Source organism: Clupea harengus, chromosome 15, assembly GCF_900700415.2.
Source record: "Clupea harengus chromosome 15, Ch_v2.0.2, whole genome shotgun sequence".
Taxonomy (NCBI): Eukaryota; Metazoa; Chordata; class Actinopteri; order Clupeiformes; family Clupeidae; genus Clupea; species Clupea harengus.
Window position 1 is genome coordinate 14351581 of NC_045166.1, and position 15000 is coordinate 14366580.

Genomic DNA, 15000 nt, shown 5'->3' on the forward strand with positions numbered 1-15000 from the left:
GGTAGCAAAACCATAACCTCCTTGGTGGACGGAAAAACAGAGGAGGAAATGAGAATAAAATAATAAAAAGATAAAAGATTGAATGGATGGTCTGACGATTGTGTGTGTGTGTGTGTGTGTGTGTGTGTGTGTGTGTGTGTGTGTGTGTGTGTGTGTGTGTGTGTGTGTGTGTGTGTGTGTGTGTGTGTGTGTGTGTGTGTGTGTGTGTGTGTGTGTGTGTGTGTGTGTATGTGTGCTCTTAATAGAGAGAGAGAGTAAGAATAAAAGAGATTGAAGAGAGGAGAACAAATACTGTGTATGTGTGCTCTTAATAGAGAGAGAGAGAGTAAGAATAAAAGAGATTGGGGAGAGGAGAACAAATGCTGTGTCTGTGTGCTTCTGTCTACCCAATAATAGACTTCAGTTGTGTGGGAATAGTTTACAAACTCTACAAACTATTGTCACTTCAATCCTAGAGACATTTCCCAGTAGGTCTGTATCCTCTGGGTCTGTTGGTCTCATAGCCCCTGTTTCTGTGTAACTGGGTTCAAAAGGGTAAAATAGCCAAAAGCAGAAAGTCCTGTAGGCAGGAAGGGCATAGGCACTTCCCATGCAGAGTGAGAGTGGTTGGCAAGAGAGACAGAGAAGGGGGGGGGGCAGAGAGAGAAGGAAAGAGAGAGAGAAGGAAAGAGAGAGAAAGGGACGGACAGCAGACATGAGCGCTATCTTCAGTTGTCCAAGAGAATGCGTTATTATGTGTCCATTTTTCACTGATTTCTCACGCACAGCCATATCCCATTTTCTGTAGAGCCCCTCGGGGCGCTGGCACCACACCAGAGCCATGCAGAGGCCTTATCATCAAGTTTTCCCAGAAGTTGATGTATCCTTCCTTTGATAACTACGAACAAGTGTGAGTGAGCAACAGGGGGGGTTACATAACATCTGCACTGCCTCAGCCAGCTAATGAAAAAACCAAGGCATGGATGCTGACCCACTTAAGAGACAGAGAGAGCTGCTACAAAAGCGATCCGCCGTTAAAAAACTCGTTATATTACCTTCTTCTTTCCTATTTCTATTCCTTCATTATAGTCCTTCTTTCTTAACATTTTAAGCCAAAATCCATGAATAAAAGACTCATCTTGCCACACCAGTGCTGATAACTGTAATGCGGTATCTCTTTATAGGATGCCAATGATGAACTGCTCCTTTAATTCATTACAACACTGGTTGTTTGGGTACTCTGAGGTACATGGATAAATACATTTACAACATGCAGGGGCTCAGCCATTCATCAACTCTCCTGCGTGCTCCTCTCTGAGAGGGTGAGGGAGTGGGAGGCAGAGAGAGGGGAGGGGATGGAGACAGGACAGGGTAAAGAGTATAAGTGTGTGTGTGTGTATATGTGTGTGTGTGTGTGTGTGTGAGAGAGAGAGAGAGAAAGAAAGAAAGAGAGAGAGACCACAGCTCAGGTACACTGAGTTGAGTGTGTAAACCCCCAAACACTCACTTGTTCAACTTCATTAGCTTTTCTGACTGTGAACAGACACTGTCAGACTCAGTAGATATGTTTGCAGCCAAAGATGAAAGATATTACCCCATACAGAATGTATGAAAGAAAGTACAAATGCATCTAGAATGTTTAGTTCTATTTTGTGGAACATTCACATGATTCTATAATAGAACACAAGGGAAATATAAGAATCTTAAGAGAGCCTATGAACCGCTGAAAGGAATCAGGCCATAATCTGACATGGACTTTGAAAAATCTATGTCAGATCTGCTGCCATCTAGCCTGAGGCAAAAACACATCACTGGAGCCCACACCACAGCATAATCCAAACATACAATATGATTCTTCAGGTCCACACACACCACACAGAATCCAAACATACAATATGATTCTTCAGGTCCACACAAAGACACCCTAGCATAATCCAAACACACAATATGATTCTTCAGGTCCACACAAAGCAGCTCATCAAACCTCCACTGATTATGCATCTCTCTCTTGCTGATCTTTGTCTTGAGCTCTCTGTGCTGCGAGAGCAGGAAGAGACATGGGGGAAATAAAGCAGCCTGTGCTGAGGTTGTTGACCCGTGCTCAAACCGTTCACACAAACAAGAGCCCCAAGGCTAACTGACCCTGATCCTCTCCTCCCACTACAACATACCCATTTCCCGACCAGATTGGGATTGGTCCCCAGACAGTTGCTACAAAGAAACCGTTAGGACCAAAAACATGCTGACACCTCAAGCACAGTAAGTGTACTGCTTGTAGAGCAAAGCTACTGTACGTAACCCAGACCTGCCACCTGCCCTCCACATGAAACAGGTGTCTATGGACACAGTCAATAGGTTTATGCCTGTACAGCTGTTTTTTCCCCTAGATCCGTGCTGTCTTCCACACTCACACACTGTAATGGACATGTACAAGAGCTGTTGGGCCGTGGAGAGAAGAGTAGGGATTGACTCTGGCTGAAGCTGTTTCAGAAATCAATCCGCAGTTATTTTCAAATGAATCAAAGTCAAAGTGACACTGATTGCGATAATGACTAACTCCTCAGGACAGTTTATTTACCAATAGGCCTGGATGTCCAATACCAATAGCTTCTACTTTAGATCCATTTAGATTCAGTTTTCAGCTTCAGTTTCATAGTAGTAAGGATGACTCTGATTGGACACAGGGACTATACCCCTTTGCCAAGCTATCTACAGAGTTAATATCCTTTGAAATAACCATCACTGAAAATACAGAGCTTTAAATGGTATCTGCGGCCAGTACTAGTGTTCACGTTCTATGTGGAACTGAGGTAATGGACCAGAGAACCGCTGCTTGAACTGTTCCTTTTGGTTAAGATGACTCCGATTAGCCCCAGTGGCTGATCAGGATGTCAGTCCAACCAGCAAAAAGCAATTTCTCTGGCTGCTTTGAAAATAGAGTAAAATAGAGTGCCGCCATAAATCCTCTCTTCACTATATGAAACGGTCAGACATTTTCCCCAGGTCATCACTCAGATGGACATGCTGGTTCTCATCTGACTTGTCATGCATATGTTTGCTATTAACTAATAGGTGAATATGTATATTTCATAGACATGTAGGCAACATAGTATAGATGAATAGAAAAATAGAAGGGGGAAGTATTTCATACACATGTAGGCTACATAGTATAGATGGATAAAGAAAGAGAGAGTCGGAGTGAGTGAAAGAGAGAGAGAGAGAGAAGGAAAGGGGGAATCTGAGAGTCGATTTAGAGCTAATGAGACTTGAAGACTTCACGCTTCACCAAATCTGTCCAACCAGTAGACTTAATTAGACACAATTCTTAATCCAGAGGCTAGTCTTATAGGCCATGCTCATGTAGATATGTGCCCCTCTGCAGTCTACATCACTACATATATATATATATATATATATATATATATATATATATATATATATATAGATCATTCCATATACATAAGGACACACAGCATCTAGGTAATGCCTATTCAAAGGACACCAACCACTTTGAAAGGACAAAAGGAGGCCGTGGCACTGAATCGGATGTCTTAAAAATCATATAAATATATAGGTTATTTTTGTAAGTGTTGAAATTCAGAGCAGTACATCTTTGATGCTATCCATCACGCATGACCATAACAATGGTCTCCGTTGCTGCATCAGAGGCTGATCACATGACAAATAAAACTTGAATAGGACTTTTTAACAATCTTGTTATACTGATTTCTGAAACATTGAGGTAGCTGTGGGAAATGATTTCTGTGGAAAATTGACCAAACAGATCTTTCCGTGATCTTCTTCAGTAAACAGATATAGCCTACTGTAAAATAAACCATACATAAAAATCGACCAATGACGCACTGAGTATTCTGTCAGGATTAGTCTGTACTGGTTGAAATTAGGTGTCCTGCTTTTCTTTAATTTAAACGGGATCCCCCTTTGTCTGTGGAGACATGACTTGCCTTCGTCATCGTGTGACAGGGGCATTGCGGAGGGAGAAGGGGGTCTTCCCAACTTCTCTGCGCATCCCTAGGAGACGTTCTAGAGCACACCTGCTGTCACCTGCCGACCCATCACTTACGTTAAATGGACATCCACGAGCTTCCGTTATTAGGCTACACGAGTCCAATTACTCGAGCAAAAATAGACACATACAAAAAAGCTGCCTATGACTACGTAGTTACACGCGACAAGCTACAGAGAAAGTGGTGCAATAAAAAATAAAACAATCTTTTTACCTCGAAACGTCACTTTGGCGATCCTGTCCGCTTTCCCCCGCAGGCAGGTGATGGTGTTGAGGCGCACTACTAAAGCCATGTTAACTTAGATTTAGGCTATCCTGATGCGCAGGCGGAACGGAGATATCAATTAAAAGACCAATTGTGCACGCATTCGCATCCAACCAATTAACTGATCCAGATATTCACTTCAGAGCATCTCATACAAGAAGTAAATATAAACCACTCGTCCAGAAGCCGTGGCAAAACGCGTTTTGATCTTCTTATAGTGCTGCAGCATACATTATTAAAGTGCTTTTTGCATTTCGCCCCGACGTCAAAGGCGGAGATGGTGGGATTCGCAGTCTACCAATGCTCTTACACTAGTGCCAAGTGCTGGTGCGCGCGCTCTACGATTCAGACTTGTGCGAGACCGGAGATAGGCTCTGCGGCTGAAACCCCTCGGTGACGCCCACCCAAGTAAACTCCACTGATGGGGATTTCCTGTGGACCTATATGATTCGATGAAGGCGATCATTACACCATAAGTGCCGTAAATGAAGGAAAAATAAAATAATTCCAATAAAATAATCACTTGTATTATTTTTGAAGGTAGTTTTTTTTAAACACCTTCATTTATTAGTTGTGCTGATGAAGATGTGGAAAGATGTGGTTTTGATATTCTGATGTTGGCTACTCATCATGAAGAAGCATCAGGAACTCTGTACAGGTCACTCAACGTCATAATTCGAGGTCCAAACGTAACATCATAGGGCCACGGTCAGGACCGAGCGGTTGCCGGGCAACCCTTTGTTGCCGTTTGGGGAGGGTTGATGCGGGAGAGGTGTAGGGCTGCGCACAGAACGTCCTGCACAGAAGTCAGCTTCGCGCTCCAGTGGTCGGCAGATCCCCCCGGAAAAATCAGGCAGGACCTCAGTCATGGCTTCTCGGCAGAACGGAACACTTTTCACCCATAACAACGCCACCTACATCGCGCCCGCCCTGATGCCTGGGTAATTAGCAAACCACTGTCAGTTTGGAGCAGCTTTAAGCAGAATATCGCCATTCACCTAATTTCGTGGCCAAGTACAGCAATGACAGTTTTGCATAGTTTATGTATTGTAATAGCGAGGCATATCATCTTGGCTAGTAAGACTCAACATGTTTCCCAGTTTTTTTTCCAAAGGGAGTCCTGTTGCTTAACAGCAGAAATGAATTACAAATTAATTTAATGAAACAAATAGGCCTAAAACCACAGTCACCCATCTTAAATATGAACTGTTCTAGGGAGAGGTTATATCCCTGAACCTTTAAGTCTAAACACAGATATCTGTATGATATAGGTTAACCCTATTGTGGCATTTTGGGATGTAAACTGAGAATGATGATTGTCAGGATCCTGCTCTGTTTTCCTTTTATGTTTCTTGATTCCTGACATGTGCTTTTCCCTGTTTGTTTATGTTGTCATGTGCTTGTTGTGATTGTCTTGTCCGGCCATGTGTTTCCTGTCTTTGTCCTGAGACTCTGCCCCCATCTGCCTCTGCCACTTCCTGGTTTTGACCCTCACCTGTTCCCAATCTGTACCCTGTTTGTTTCCCTGATTGGTACCTCCTGTGTCTTGTTAATTCTCCTTGTCTAGTTCCCCCTCTGTTATTTAAGTTCAGTCTGTCCTTTGTTCGATGTTGGTTCGTCGTACTAGCATGGTGAGAGTTCTGTTCCAATTAGCTGTGTGCTTTCATGTTTTCCTGCTCTACCTTGCTTTTTGTATTGTTGCTTTGCCAGTGTTCGGTTCATCAGTTTTTTGTTCATTTTTGCCTTGGATCTTCTGTGCGTTAACCTTGTGAATAAATCCTGAATTCTTCCCTACATATGGTCTGCAATTGGGTCTCTGCCTTACGAATCGTGACAGATGATAGGACAGGTTTTAATGAACTGCATGGGCTTACTCTAATCAACAAGTCTGTCATGTAACATAGCCTACTCACAGGGTACAACACATCCATCTTATGTCATTTTATGGTATATTTTTCTGTATCTTGGCAATCTATCCAGGATACATGGCAATATGGCAACATGCATGTGTACAGATAATGACAGAAAATGTGCATATGACTCATGTCAGAATCAGAATCAGAATCATGTTTATTGGCCAAGTAAGTTTACACATACAAGGAATTTGACTCCGGGTTTATTGGCTCTCAATGTACTTATACAGAAATAGAATAAAATAAATAAAAATAATATAATATAATCATTTGTAGTCAACTGTTCATTAGTGTGACGGCAAGGGGGGAAAAACGGTTCCTGTGTCTGGTGGTTTTGGTGTAGAATAGAAAAGCCTTTATTGTCATTGTATTTATACAACGAAATTTTGAGTGCTTCTCCTGTGTACAGTGTTCTGTAGCGCATACCAGAGGGGAGAAGTTGGAACAGGTTATGTCCAGGGTGTGAGGGGTCTGCAATGATTTTCCTTGCCCGTTTCCTGACTCTGGAGGTGTACAGTTTCTGGATGGTGGGCAGGTCGTCACCGATATGTCATTGCCATATTGCCATGTATCCTGGATAGATTGTCAAGATACAGAACAGTATACCATAAAATAACATAAGATGGATGAGAGATACCCTGTGAGTAGGCTATGTCACATAACAGACTTGTATAGCATAGGAAGACTCAAATCATTAGGAGTTCATGTTCTCTCATCCGGTCAGAGTGTTTAACTTGTTCCTCATACTCCCTTCTTTCTCTAAAGCTATGGAGGTCACGTTCCCACCATCACGTTCATGTACGGTCACACATATGGGAACACCACCAGCAAGTGCTTCCAGGAATCCCGTTTCACATCAATGACCTTAAGCACCGCGACGAACGTCAGGGGAGGGAACTTCCAATCCACCCTGTCCAGCGAAGGGCACCTGACAACGGTCCTGCCTGCACGGACTCGCCAGCAGGAACTACAGAACTTTTCCCAAGTGAGCAGAGACCATGGTTCTTTCCATAAAGGGCTCCTACAGTCCTGCTTGATCCCCTCCCCAGTCTTCACAGCACCATAGTGAAAACTTAAACGATATATCACCATAGCGATAACTTAAACTATAGATCACCATAGCGATAATTTAAACTATAGATCACCATAGTGATAACTTAAACTATGTATCACCATAGCGATAACTTGTAAACTATAGATCACTATAGCGATGCTTTAAACTATATATCACCATAGTGGTAACTTAAACTATATATTAAGTGTGTACTTGTCGGAACTACACTAATAGAGGTAAATTATACAAAGGTAATGTTGCAATACTTCATTGCACCATTTAGCAAATATGTCCTGTGTACTGACCAACACAACTCGATATGACGTCGTCTATACATTATTATTTCAAGTCACTTTGGATAGAGTGTGCCAAGTCCATAACCCAGACTCAGTGTGAGTGGAATGTTACTGTGCGTCTAAAGCTGATAGATAAGCAGTAGCGGTGTGTGTGTGTGTGTGTTTGTGTGTTTGTGTGTGTGCGTGTCTGTGGGTGTGTTTGTGTGTCTGTTTATGTGTGTGTGTGTGTGTGTGTGTGTGTGTGTGTGTGTGTGTGTGTGTGTGTGTGTGTGTGTGTGTGTGTGTGTGTTTGCAGCTGACTCAAAGACACCGTGAGAACTACAAAGACTGCACCGGGGCATGCCTGCCTATCAGCTACTTCCAGCTCCCCGTGAAAGAGAGTGAGAAGTACCCTCAGGAGACCATGTAAGAGCACTGGGTTAGAGCTGAGCTGCCTGATTCCCATTAACACCGGGGGAGAGGAGGCCAGCTTTCATGTTTCTGTACCAGTGGACCGATGTGGTGTTTTATGTCTGTGGCCCATTGGACTGATGTGGTGTTTTATGTCTGTTACAATGTCTTTTAATCCTTGTTTTGTTATGGGGATTAACATTAACGTTTGTTTTAGCATCTCTTTGTAGATCGTCGTTTTAACGACTTGTCTGATACTGGTTTGATGTCACGTCTGTAAGCCAAAATGACTCATGCTACATTTTGTTTATTTATTTATGTTTTGTTATTATTATTGGTATTGTTGTTGTTAATAGCTTTAGAGGGGAAAAAATGTACGTTTGCAGTTTACTTGCTTATTACCGTACTGCTATTATGTAATGCTGATCCTCTCCAAATTCCAATAAAGCTTAAAAAACATCTGTCCCAAGCCAAACAAAAGTAGGAGTAGTTGCCTAGGCAACTCATAGTCAACCTCTGGATACCGCTAGCCCTAGTGTTTTGGTGATGACACCCCAAACAAGGTCTTGCTGTCCCCAGGCTATAGTATCCTCTTCACTACTGAATATTTCATGGCACTCCTGAAGGAAGTGTGTGTTTGTGAGTGTGTGTGTGTGTGTGAGAGAGAGAGAGCGTGTGTGTGTGTGTGTGTGTGTGTGTGTGTGTGTGTGTGTGTGTGTGTGTGTGTGTGTGTGTGTGTGTGTGTGTGTGTGTGTGTGTGTGTGTGTGTGTGTGTGTGTGTGTGTGTGAGTGAGTGTGTGTGTGTGTGAGAGAGTCAAAATGAAAGACAGAGGGAGTTAGCGAGCGAGAGCTTTTGTAGCCATGTCTCCGGGGATCCACTGCCCTGCTTACTTGAACACAAGCAGGCTGGGTGTAAATATGAGCAGGGGATGCTATTGGTGTGACTTTACTTGGATGAGGTAAGGTGTGTGTGTGTGTGTAGATATGAGTAGGGGATGCTGTTGGTGTGATTTTATATGGATGAGGTGGTGTGTGTGTGTGTGTGTGTGTGTGTGTGTGTGTGTGTGTGTGTGTGTGTGTGTGTGTGTGTGTGTGTGTGTGTGTGTGTGTGTGTGTGTGTGTGTGTGTGTGTGTGTGTTTGTGTGTGTGGGTGTAGATATGAGCAGGGGATGCTGTTGGTTTTACATGGATGAGGTAGGGTGTGTGGGTGGGTGGGTGGGTTCTGCTGATGCAGTAAATCATAACTGAATCTGTGTGCTCTTCTCTCTGTCTACCGGGATCTTGTTGGATGGGCTGCTTCTAGGACACATACCCTGTCCAATATCATAGTTACTGGGTCTTACTATTTCCAGTGGGCCAAATGTGGAATTTTGATATTGGGAGGAGAGCTACGTTCAACATCCAACTAAGTCACAGTTTTTAATATCAGAAAGTCAACAACTTAAACTGTTTAACTCTATGTTCTACATAGGTATCAGAAGACTTTAAGCACATTTCAGCGTAGATGTCTATCAAAAATACACTGTGAAAATCAGAAATAGCCAAGTTGTTTATTGCCAAGTAGTTTTCCTTATACAAGGAATTTGTCTTAGTTGTTAAGGATCTATGCAAAAACACATCTCTATGATAGGTACTGTATATGGCTGGATAATGGGATAGGTATTACACATCTCTGTTTGACCTCTACCCTTCCCCACCCCAAAACAGTGCCCTCGGTCCCCTGAGGCCGGCGGAAGAGGAAACGGTTCGGCGCTACCAGACCCTGCCCGCCGGAATCAGAACATCAACAGATAACCGTGTGATGCGGGATGTGTTCTTTGAGCGAAGATGAACTGTATTACCACCAGGGGGTGATGTCGACCTACTTCTGTTTCAGACTGTGCCAAGAACTCTTAAAATGATATGAAAAACTCAACTGAGTGTCTGAAGCGTGTTTGTATGGACTTTTATTGGCACCCGTAAGATATGCAGGAGGCCATGAGTGAGTTTTGAAGCCCTTGGTTTCTTGGTCAGTCTGGAACTGTTCTTTTTTCTTTATGCTGACTATATTGACTGGCTACTGACTAATGACTGGCCTTAAACAGGCTAACCTGATAATATCCGACCTTTCATATTGGTGACATGAGCAGTCTTTGGCGTTCTAAGATGCTTCACTAATTATATGTTATAGGCCACAATATATGTTATAGGTCACATTTGAATTTAGTAGACAAGACCGAATGGCATTTATGAACTCTTTCTCTATTTTACGGTATCACTAAACAACAGGCAACAAAGCTATATAAAAATACGGCGTTGGCCTTCTCTGTGCAAAAAGTGTGTTTGTGTGTGTGTGTGTGTGTGTGTGTGTGTGTGTGAGTAAGATGTCACCTGGCATCAATCACTTGTTCCATGTTCTGTCCTTCGTGTTCTCTGTCTGCGCTCTGGTTTCCCTCTCAGAGTAGGCAGGCACGGTCACGGTCTTGCCTGATTTATGCTCTGGCCATGACCAGTGCAGCCCACATCGTTCTGCCTGTAGCCTATAGCCCATAAGGGGGACGTGGAGTATAGGCTAACTCAGAGCAGCATAGAGCAAGTCTGATGAAAACCTGTGGTCTCTGGCCGGTCTTATGACCGCGTAGGCTACACCTAAATATAGTTTTAAAATATAGTGTTTTTAGTAGTCTACATTTTACACTGCACTAGATTTAGCCGTGGTCTTTTCATCTTCAGTTACCATAACAACCTGAATCAAACAACATTCTCGAAAACAACTCACAAGAAAACAACAAACGACACCATTCTCGCTATTGACTCCACAAACAGGTGCAGCACTTGCTATTAGGGTTAGTCGGTCGCACGAGCCCTGTCCCGCGCTCTCCCGGAAGAGGGAGACAGAGCGTCGGGGAATCAGGCGCGATACGCCTGTGTCTGCAGCCGCACGAGCATCCCATCCCTCTCTCTCCATCCATGTAGAGGCGCGTGGCAGGTCCCGAGCAGAATTCGCGATGTCTCCCGCGGCAGCACGGAGTCTTCTCGCGCTCTACGTCGTACTTAGTGCCGTATGTCCTCTATTACCAGGTAAGCGTCTGAACTCACCTTGCTGTTCAATTAACCTTCCGTGACTGTTATTTTTTAAACATTTTTATTATGGATCACAAACTCTGGAACTTTACCTACCATGGTCAAACTTCTGGAGTCAGTGCATCATCATTTCACCCTGTCTTATTGTTCAAATTGTAGAAATGTCTGTTGAAGAAATCTGTTTACTTCTTGCTGTTTTGACTTCATAGGCAGGTTACTTCAGTGTTACTGTTGTGTTTATCTCACAGGGTGCATGTCCGTAAAACAATCAATTGTAACCTGTTGAACAAAACATTGTAACCTGTTGACATCATTTTGATTGCACGATAGTGCATTATGTAGCATTATGGTGCAGTGTGAATTTCTGTGCAGCTGTCCTTAGAAGCATTATTGTGCTGGCAGTGCAGCTTAGACGGATATAAGGGTGCTGAGGTGGAGAATCCAACAGTGACTGAGATATCTAAGATGACTGGAATTGGTAAAAGAAGTCTGATATCTCAGATATCTTCTACTCGAGAAATTCAGGCTATGGGGGTATACTGACATTTTGAGAATCCTCCAGCTATACTTCAGAAATACTGTACCCCAGTTCAGAGAAATAAGCAATCTAACTCTGAAGCTTCCAGCTATACCCCTGAAAATACTGCACCCCAGCTCGTAGCAAGAGGCAATCTAAGTATTGAAGCCTGCAACTATGTTTTTTTCCATGGGGATTGTTTGACTGAGGAAAAAGTGATGTCGCTTTCTGCAGGGCCAGCGGCCATGGAACATGCTCTTACCTCATGGGCACATGCTGGAAACGCTTCGCTCTGCTCCACAATTAAAATAATATGTCAAATATTAGACCATGCGCAGTATGACTGAAATCACCCCACCGTCAGCGCTCTCTGCAGATAAAAACACTGGGCCAAAACAATGATGTAATCTGGCACAGACATCAGATCTCCAGCATGCCTTCGCACAGGGGCTCAGGGACAGGGGTGTGTGGGTGTATGTGTGTATGTGTGTGTGTGTGTGTGTGTGTGTGTGTGTGTGTGTGTGTGTGTGTGTGTGTGTGTGTGTTCACAGTCAGCTCCTCAATCTCTCTATCACCCTCATAATACTCAGCTTCCTACACTGACTCATTGTGATTGTACATGTGTGTGACCTGCTGACCCCATCTGACATGTCAAGTAGCCATTTTCATTAGACAATTCATTTAGGTATTACCTGTAGTTTAGATTTGACAGAAGTGAGCAGGGCGGCTATGTGATGCAGGAGAATATTTCATGTGGACCTGTTCTAAAGTCTAGTGGATTTGACCATGCAGATAGTTAATGTCTGTACAGTTTAAAGCCCGCCCCGCCTGCAGTGGTTCTGTGGACTGCAGTGGACTTGTATGTTTGCGCTAGTTACACTGACCCTGTTTCTCCTAGTTGGGTGTGGGTGAATTTGTAATGTGCAATTGTAAGGCAAGTAGTGGAAAACAGAATACTTATAATGTCCAACTCCTCATCCTCCATGGGCCCATGGCCTCGGCTAGTGGAAAGAGCACATCAGGACCTGCTGTAACTGCTCTTAAGTAGCTCTTAACGTACGTTGTAAACAGTGCTGTAATATCACTGATTTTGGAGATATCTGGTGATGGCACAGCTGCCTTTCGGACTTCATAGGACGTGAATGCTAATTGACTTAAAGGCTTCATGTCTAAGTTAAGGATAAACCCCCCCACACACACAGACACACAAATAATGTTAATGATTAAAATGATTAAAATGTAAAAATTTGAAAAAGTACACCATATTCAGATTTGTTCACTTTAGGCCTACTCAAGGCGTCCAGCATAAGCCTGCTCTTTGTCACTTCCGAGTGTCCTACAGTGATTGAGCTGCCCAAGTATCCTTGAAGAAGGAATGTGAGGATGCAGAAGAGATCGAGAAAAATCGTGAGGAAATAATAGGCTATAGGCCTGTGGCTGATTTTGACAGGTTTTGTAGGCTATATGTTACTCCAGTCTCGCTGTTTTTTTTAATATATTTAATATTTCTGAACTCTTATTCAATATTATGTTTTTTTTTAATTTTTGTCTTTGTTTCCCAATCTCTTCCACTTTCTGTACAAACTTGTGAGCTAGGCCTAGACCCTACTGAATGTAGGCCACAATATGCCCCCCGTTCCCCATTCAAAAGAAAAAGAGGAACAAAAGATATGCTTAGACAAATGGAATCGGTAACGACTCTGCCAGTGTCTCATGTCATAACTTTCCCAATTATGTGTCCAAAGTTTATTCATATTTCTATAAGCTTAAAATAGCTTAAAAAAAAAGCTAAAAGGGATTGACTACAAGATAACATCATAAAGGACAGGAATGTACAGCTGGAATAACATTGATAAATGTATTCTTAGTTGTAATGCCCTGTACGTTCTTCAGGTCCCTGTTAAGAAGTGTTTAGTCGTCTAGGACTACTCCAGCCTAAATCTACAAGTGTTTCCAGTTCCACTTCCAGTTTCCTGCTACAGAACTTTCGTGAAATGTTCGGAAATTGTAAGATGATTCGTAAGAGGGATTCTACAAACTACTTAGGCTACTACTACTACTACTACTTACGTTTGGGGAAAACCAGCCCTGTTCCATAGGGTAGCAGTAGCTGACACCTGTTTGGTTAAGGCCCCGATCAGGACCTGACCCCTGACCTGTCTGAACAGCTATGGGGGGGGGGGGGGGGGGGGTGTTGATAAACCCCTACTCTACCCAGAGGCCATGTGATGCCGGAGGGGGGTCCGCATGTCAACTGTCAGCACACGTTGGCCTGCATTAGGCCTTCTATGTGCAAACTGTCCAGTGGCTCTTTTACAGGTAAGCAGGGAGACGCAAGAGACACTCTACAGATGTTTGAGATGCTTTGTAAAATCAGTTTCAGCTGCAGTCGCTCGCACTCTCACCCCGAGCAGACCCCGCACTGGGGGAGAAAGAGAGAGCAGCCAAGCCAACAGATCATTGCAATCGGAGTTGAACTGCTGTATCGCCTTCTGTCTGCTTTTACTACAGGCTGTATCGCTTTCTGTCTGCTTTTACTACAGGCTGTATAGCTTTCTGTCTGCTTTTACAACAGGCTGTATCGCCTTCTGTCTGCTTTTACTACAGGCTGTATCGCCTTCTGTCTGTTTTTACTACAGGCTGTATCGCTTTCTGTCTGCTTTTACTACAGGCTGAATCGCTTTCTGTTTGCTTTTTCTACGGGCTGAATCGCTTTCTGTTTCTTTTTCTACAGGCTGTATCACTTTCTGTCTGCTTTCTCATTATCATGTCTCTCTTTCCTTTTCTCTGTTTCTATCTGTCTTTTTTTTGGTCCTTTCTCTTTTTTTCTGCAACTATTTCTCTGTCTCCCTCCCTCTCTCTCTCTGTCTCTCTCTCTCTCTCTCTCTCCCTCTCTCCGTCTCCTCCAGTGGCGTACTGCAGTGTGGAAATGCTCTGTGTGTTAGGTCACTGCTCTGTGTCCAGGGACTCACAGAAACAGCTGTGGACTGGACTTTCAAAGCCTCTCTCCCCCTCCCATCTTTTCTCCTCTCACTCTCTTTTATCATTACATTTTTGTTTTTCAGTTCAATTCCTAGTGCTGTATTGGCTTAACAAATAAGGCATTTGTTTTTCCAAAGCAGTCATACATAGGACAAGGAACAAGACATCCAAATGTCTATGTGTAGACTTACACAGACTTAAACTTAAAAATAAAACCTAAAATAACTAAAATAAACATACATATTACACAAAAAACACAAGTATACACTCTCTCTTCTCCTCTGCCCTTCTCTTCTATTGTGCTCCCTCCCCTCCCCATCTCATTTCTCTTTTTCACCACTTCTCTCCCTAAAGACCATGTCCTCACCTCCCCCTTCCATCCCTGTTTTACCTCCTGTTCATAACCCCCTCCCTGTACTCTGAGTGCCTATTCTCCCGCCCTACAGATTTATACCTTCACAGGCTGCCTGTGTAAAGAAGGGTAGAACGTTTACCTGCATACAGTGATGGGTAT

The 15000-nt window shown here is 43.3% G+C and overlaps 3 protein-coding genes across 8 annotated transcripts in view; 2 read left to right on the forward strand and 1 right to left on the reverse strand.

The window, feature by feature from the left end:
* The window catches only part of otofa (otoferlin a), a 123403-nt gene extending 118740 nt beyond the window's left edge, over window positions 1-4663 (reverse strand). For 3 of the 6 annotated variants that reach the window (XM_031581421.2, XM_031581417.2, XM_031581418.2), the window contains exon 1: window positions 4221-4662. In XM_031581421.2, coding sequence (XP_031437281.1) covers window positions 4221-4299 — 79 coding nt within the window. In that variant the 5' untranslated portion in view covers window positions 4300-4662. Of the gene's footprint in view, window positions 1-4220 lie in introns of all 6 variants that reach the window. The other 3 variants (XM_031581420.2, XM_031581416.2, XM_031581419.2) reach the window with 2 other exon arrangements.
* Window positions 4664-5019: 356 nt separating this feature from the next.
* On the forward strand, window positions 5020-9839 carry fam166c (family with sequence similarity 166 member C). Its single transcript, XM_012838204.3, has 4 exons — window positions 5020-5212; window positions 6950-7169; window positions 7830-7939; window positions 9632-9839. Exons 1-4 carry the CDS (start codon window positions 5139-5141, stop codon window positions 9753-9755), a joined length of 528 nt encoding a protein of 175 aa, XP_012693658.1. The 5' UTR covers window positions 5020-5138; the 3' UTR covers window positions 9756-9839.
* A 792-nt stretch (window positions 9840-10631) lies between these two features.
* Window positions 10632-15000, forward strand: part of fndc1 (fibronectin type III domain containing 1) — a 55171-nt gene continuing 50802 nt past the window's right edge. Inside the window, exon 1 of the mRNA XM_042709979.1 lies at window positions 10632-10984. Within this exon, the coding sequence (XP_042565913.1) occupies window positions 10912-10984 (73 nt within the window). The 5' untranslated portion in view covers window positions 10632-10911. The remainder of the gene's footprint in view (window positions 10985-15000) is intronic.

Bases quoted from the DNA above. Each gene is read 5' to 3' on its own strand.
- fam166c (XM_012838204.3), top strand. From the start codon at position 5,139: ATGGCTTCTCGGCAGAACGGAACACTTTTCACCCATAACAACGCCACC. The intron at 7,170-7,829 runs GTGAGCAGAGAC...GTGTGTTTGCAG, and splicing joins AACTACAGAACTTTTCCCAA to CTGACTCAAAGACACCGTGA. The intron at 7,940-9,631 runs GTAAGAGCACTG...ACCCCAAAACAG, and splicing joins AAGTACCCTCAGGAGACCAT to TGCCCTCGGTCCCCTGAGGC.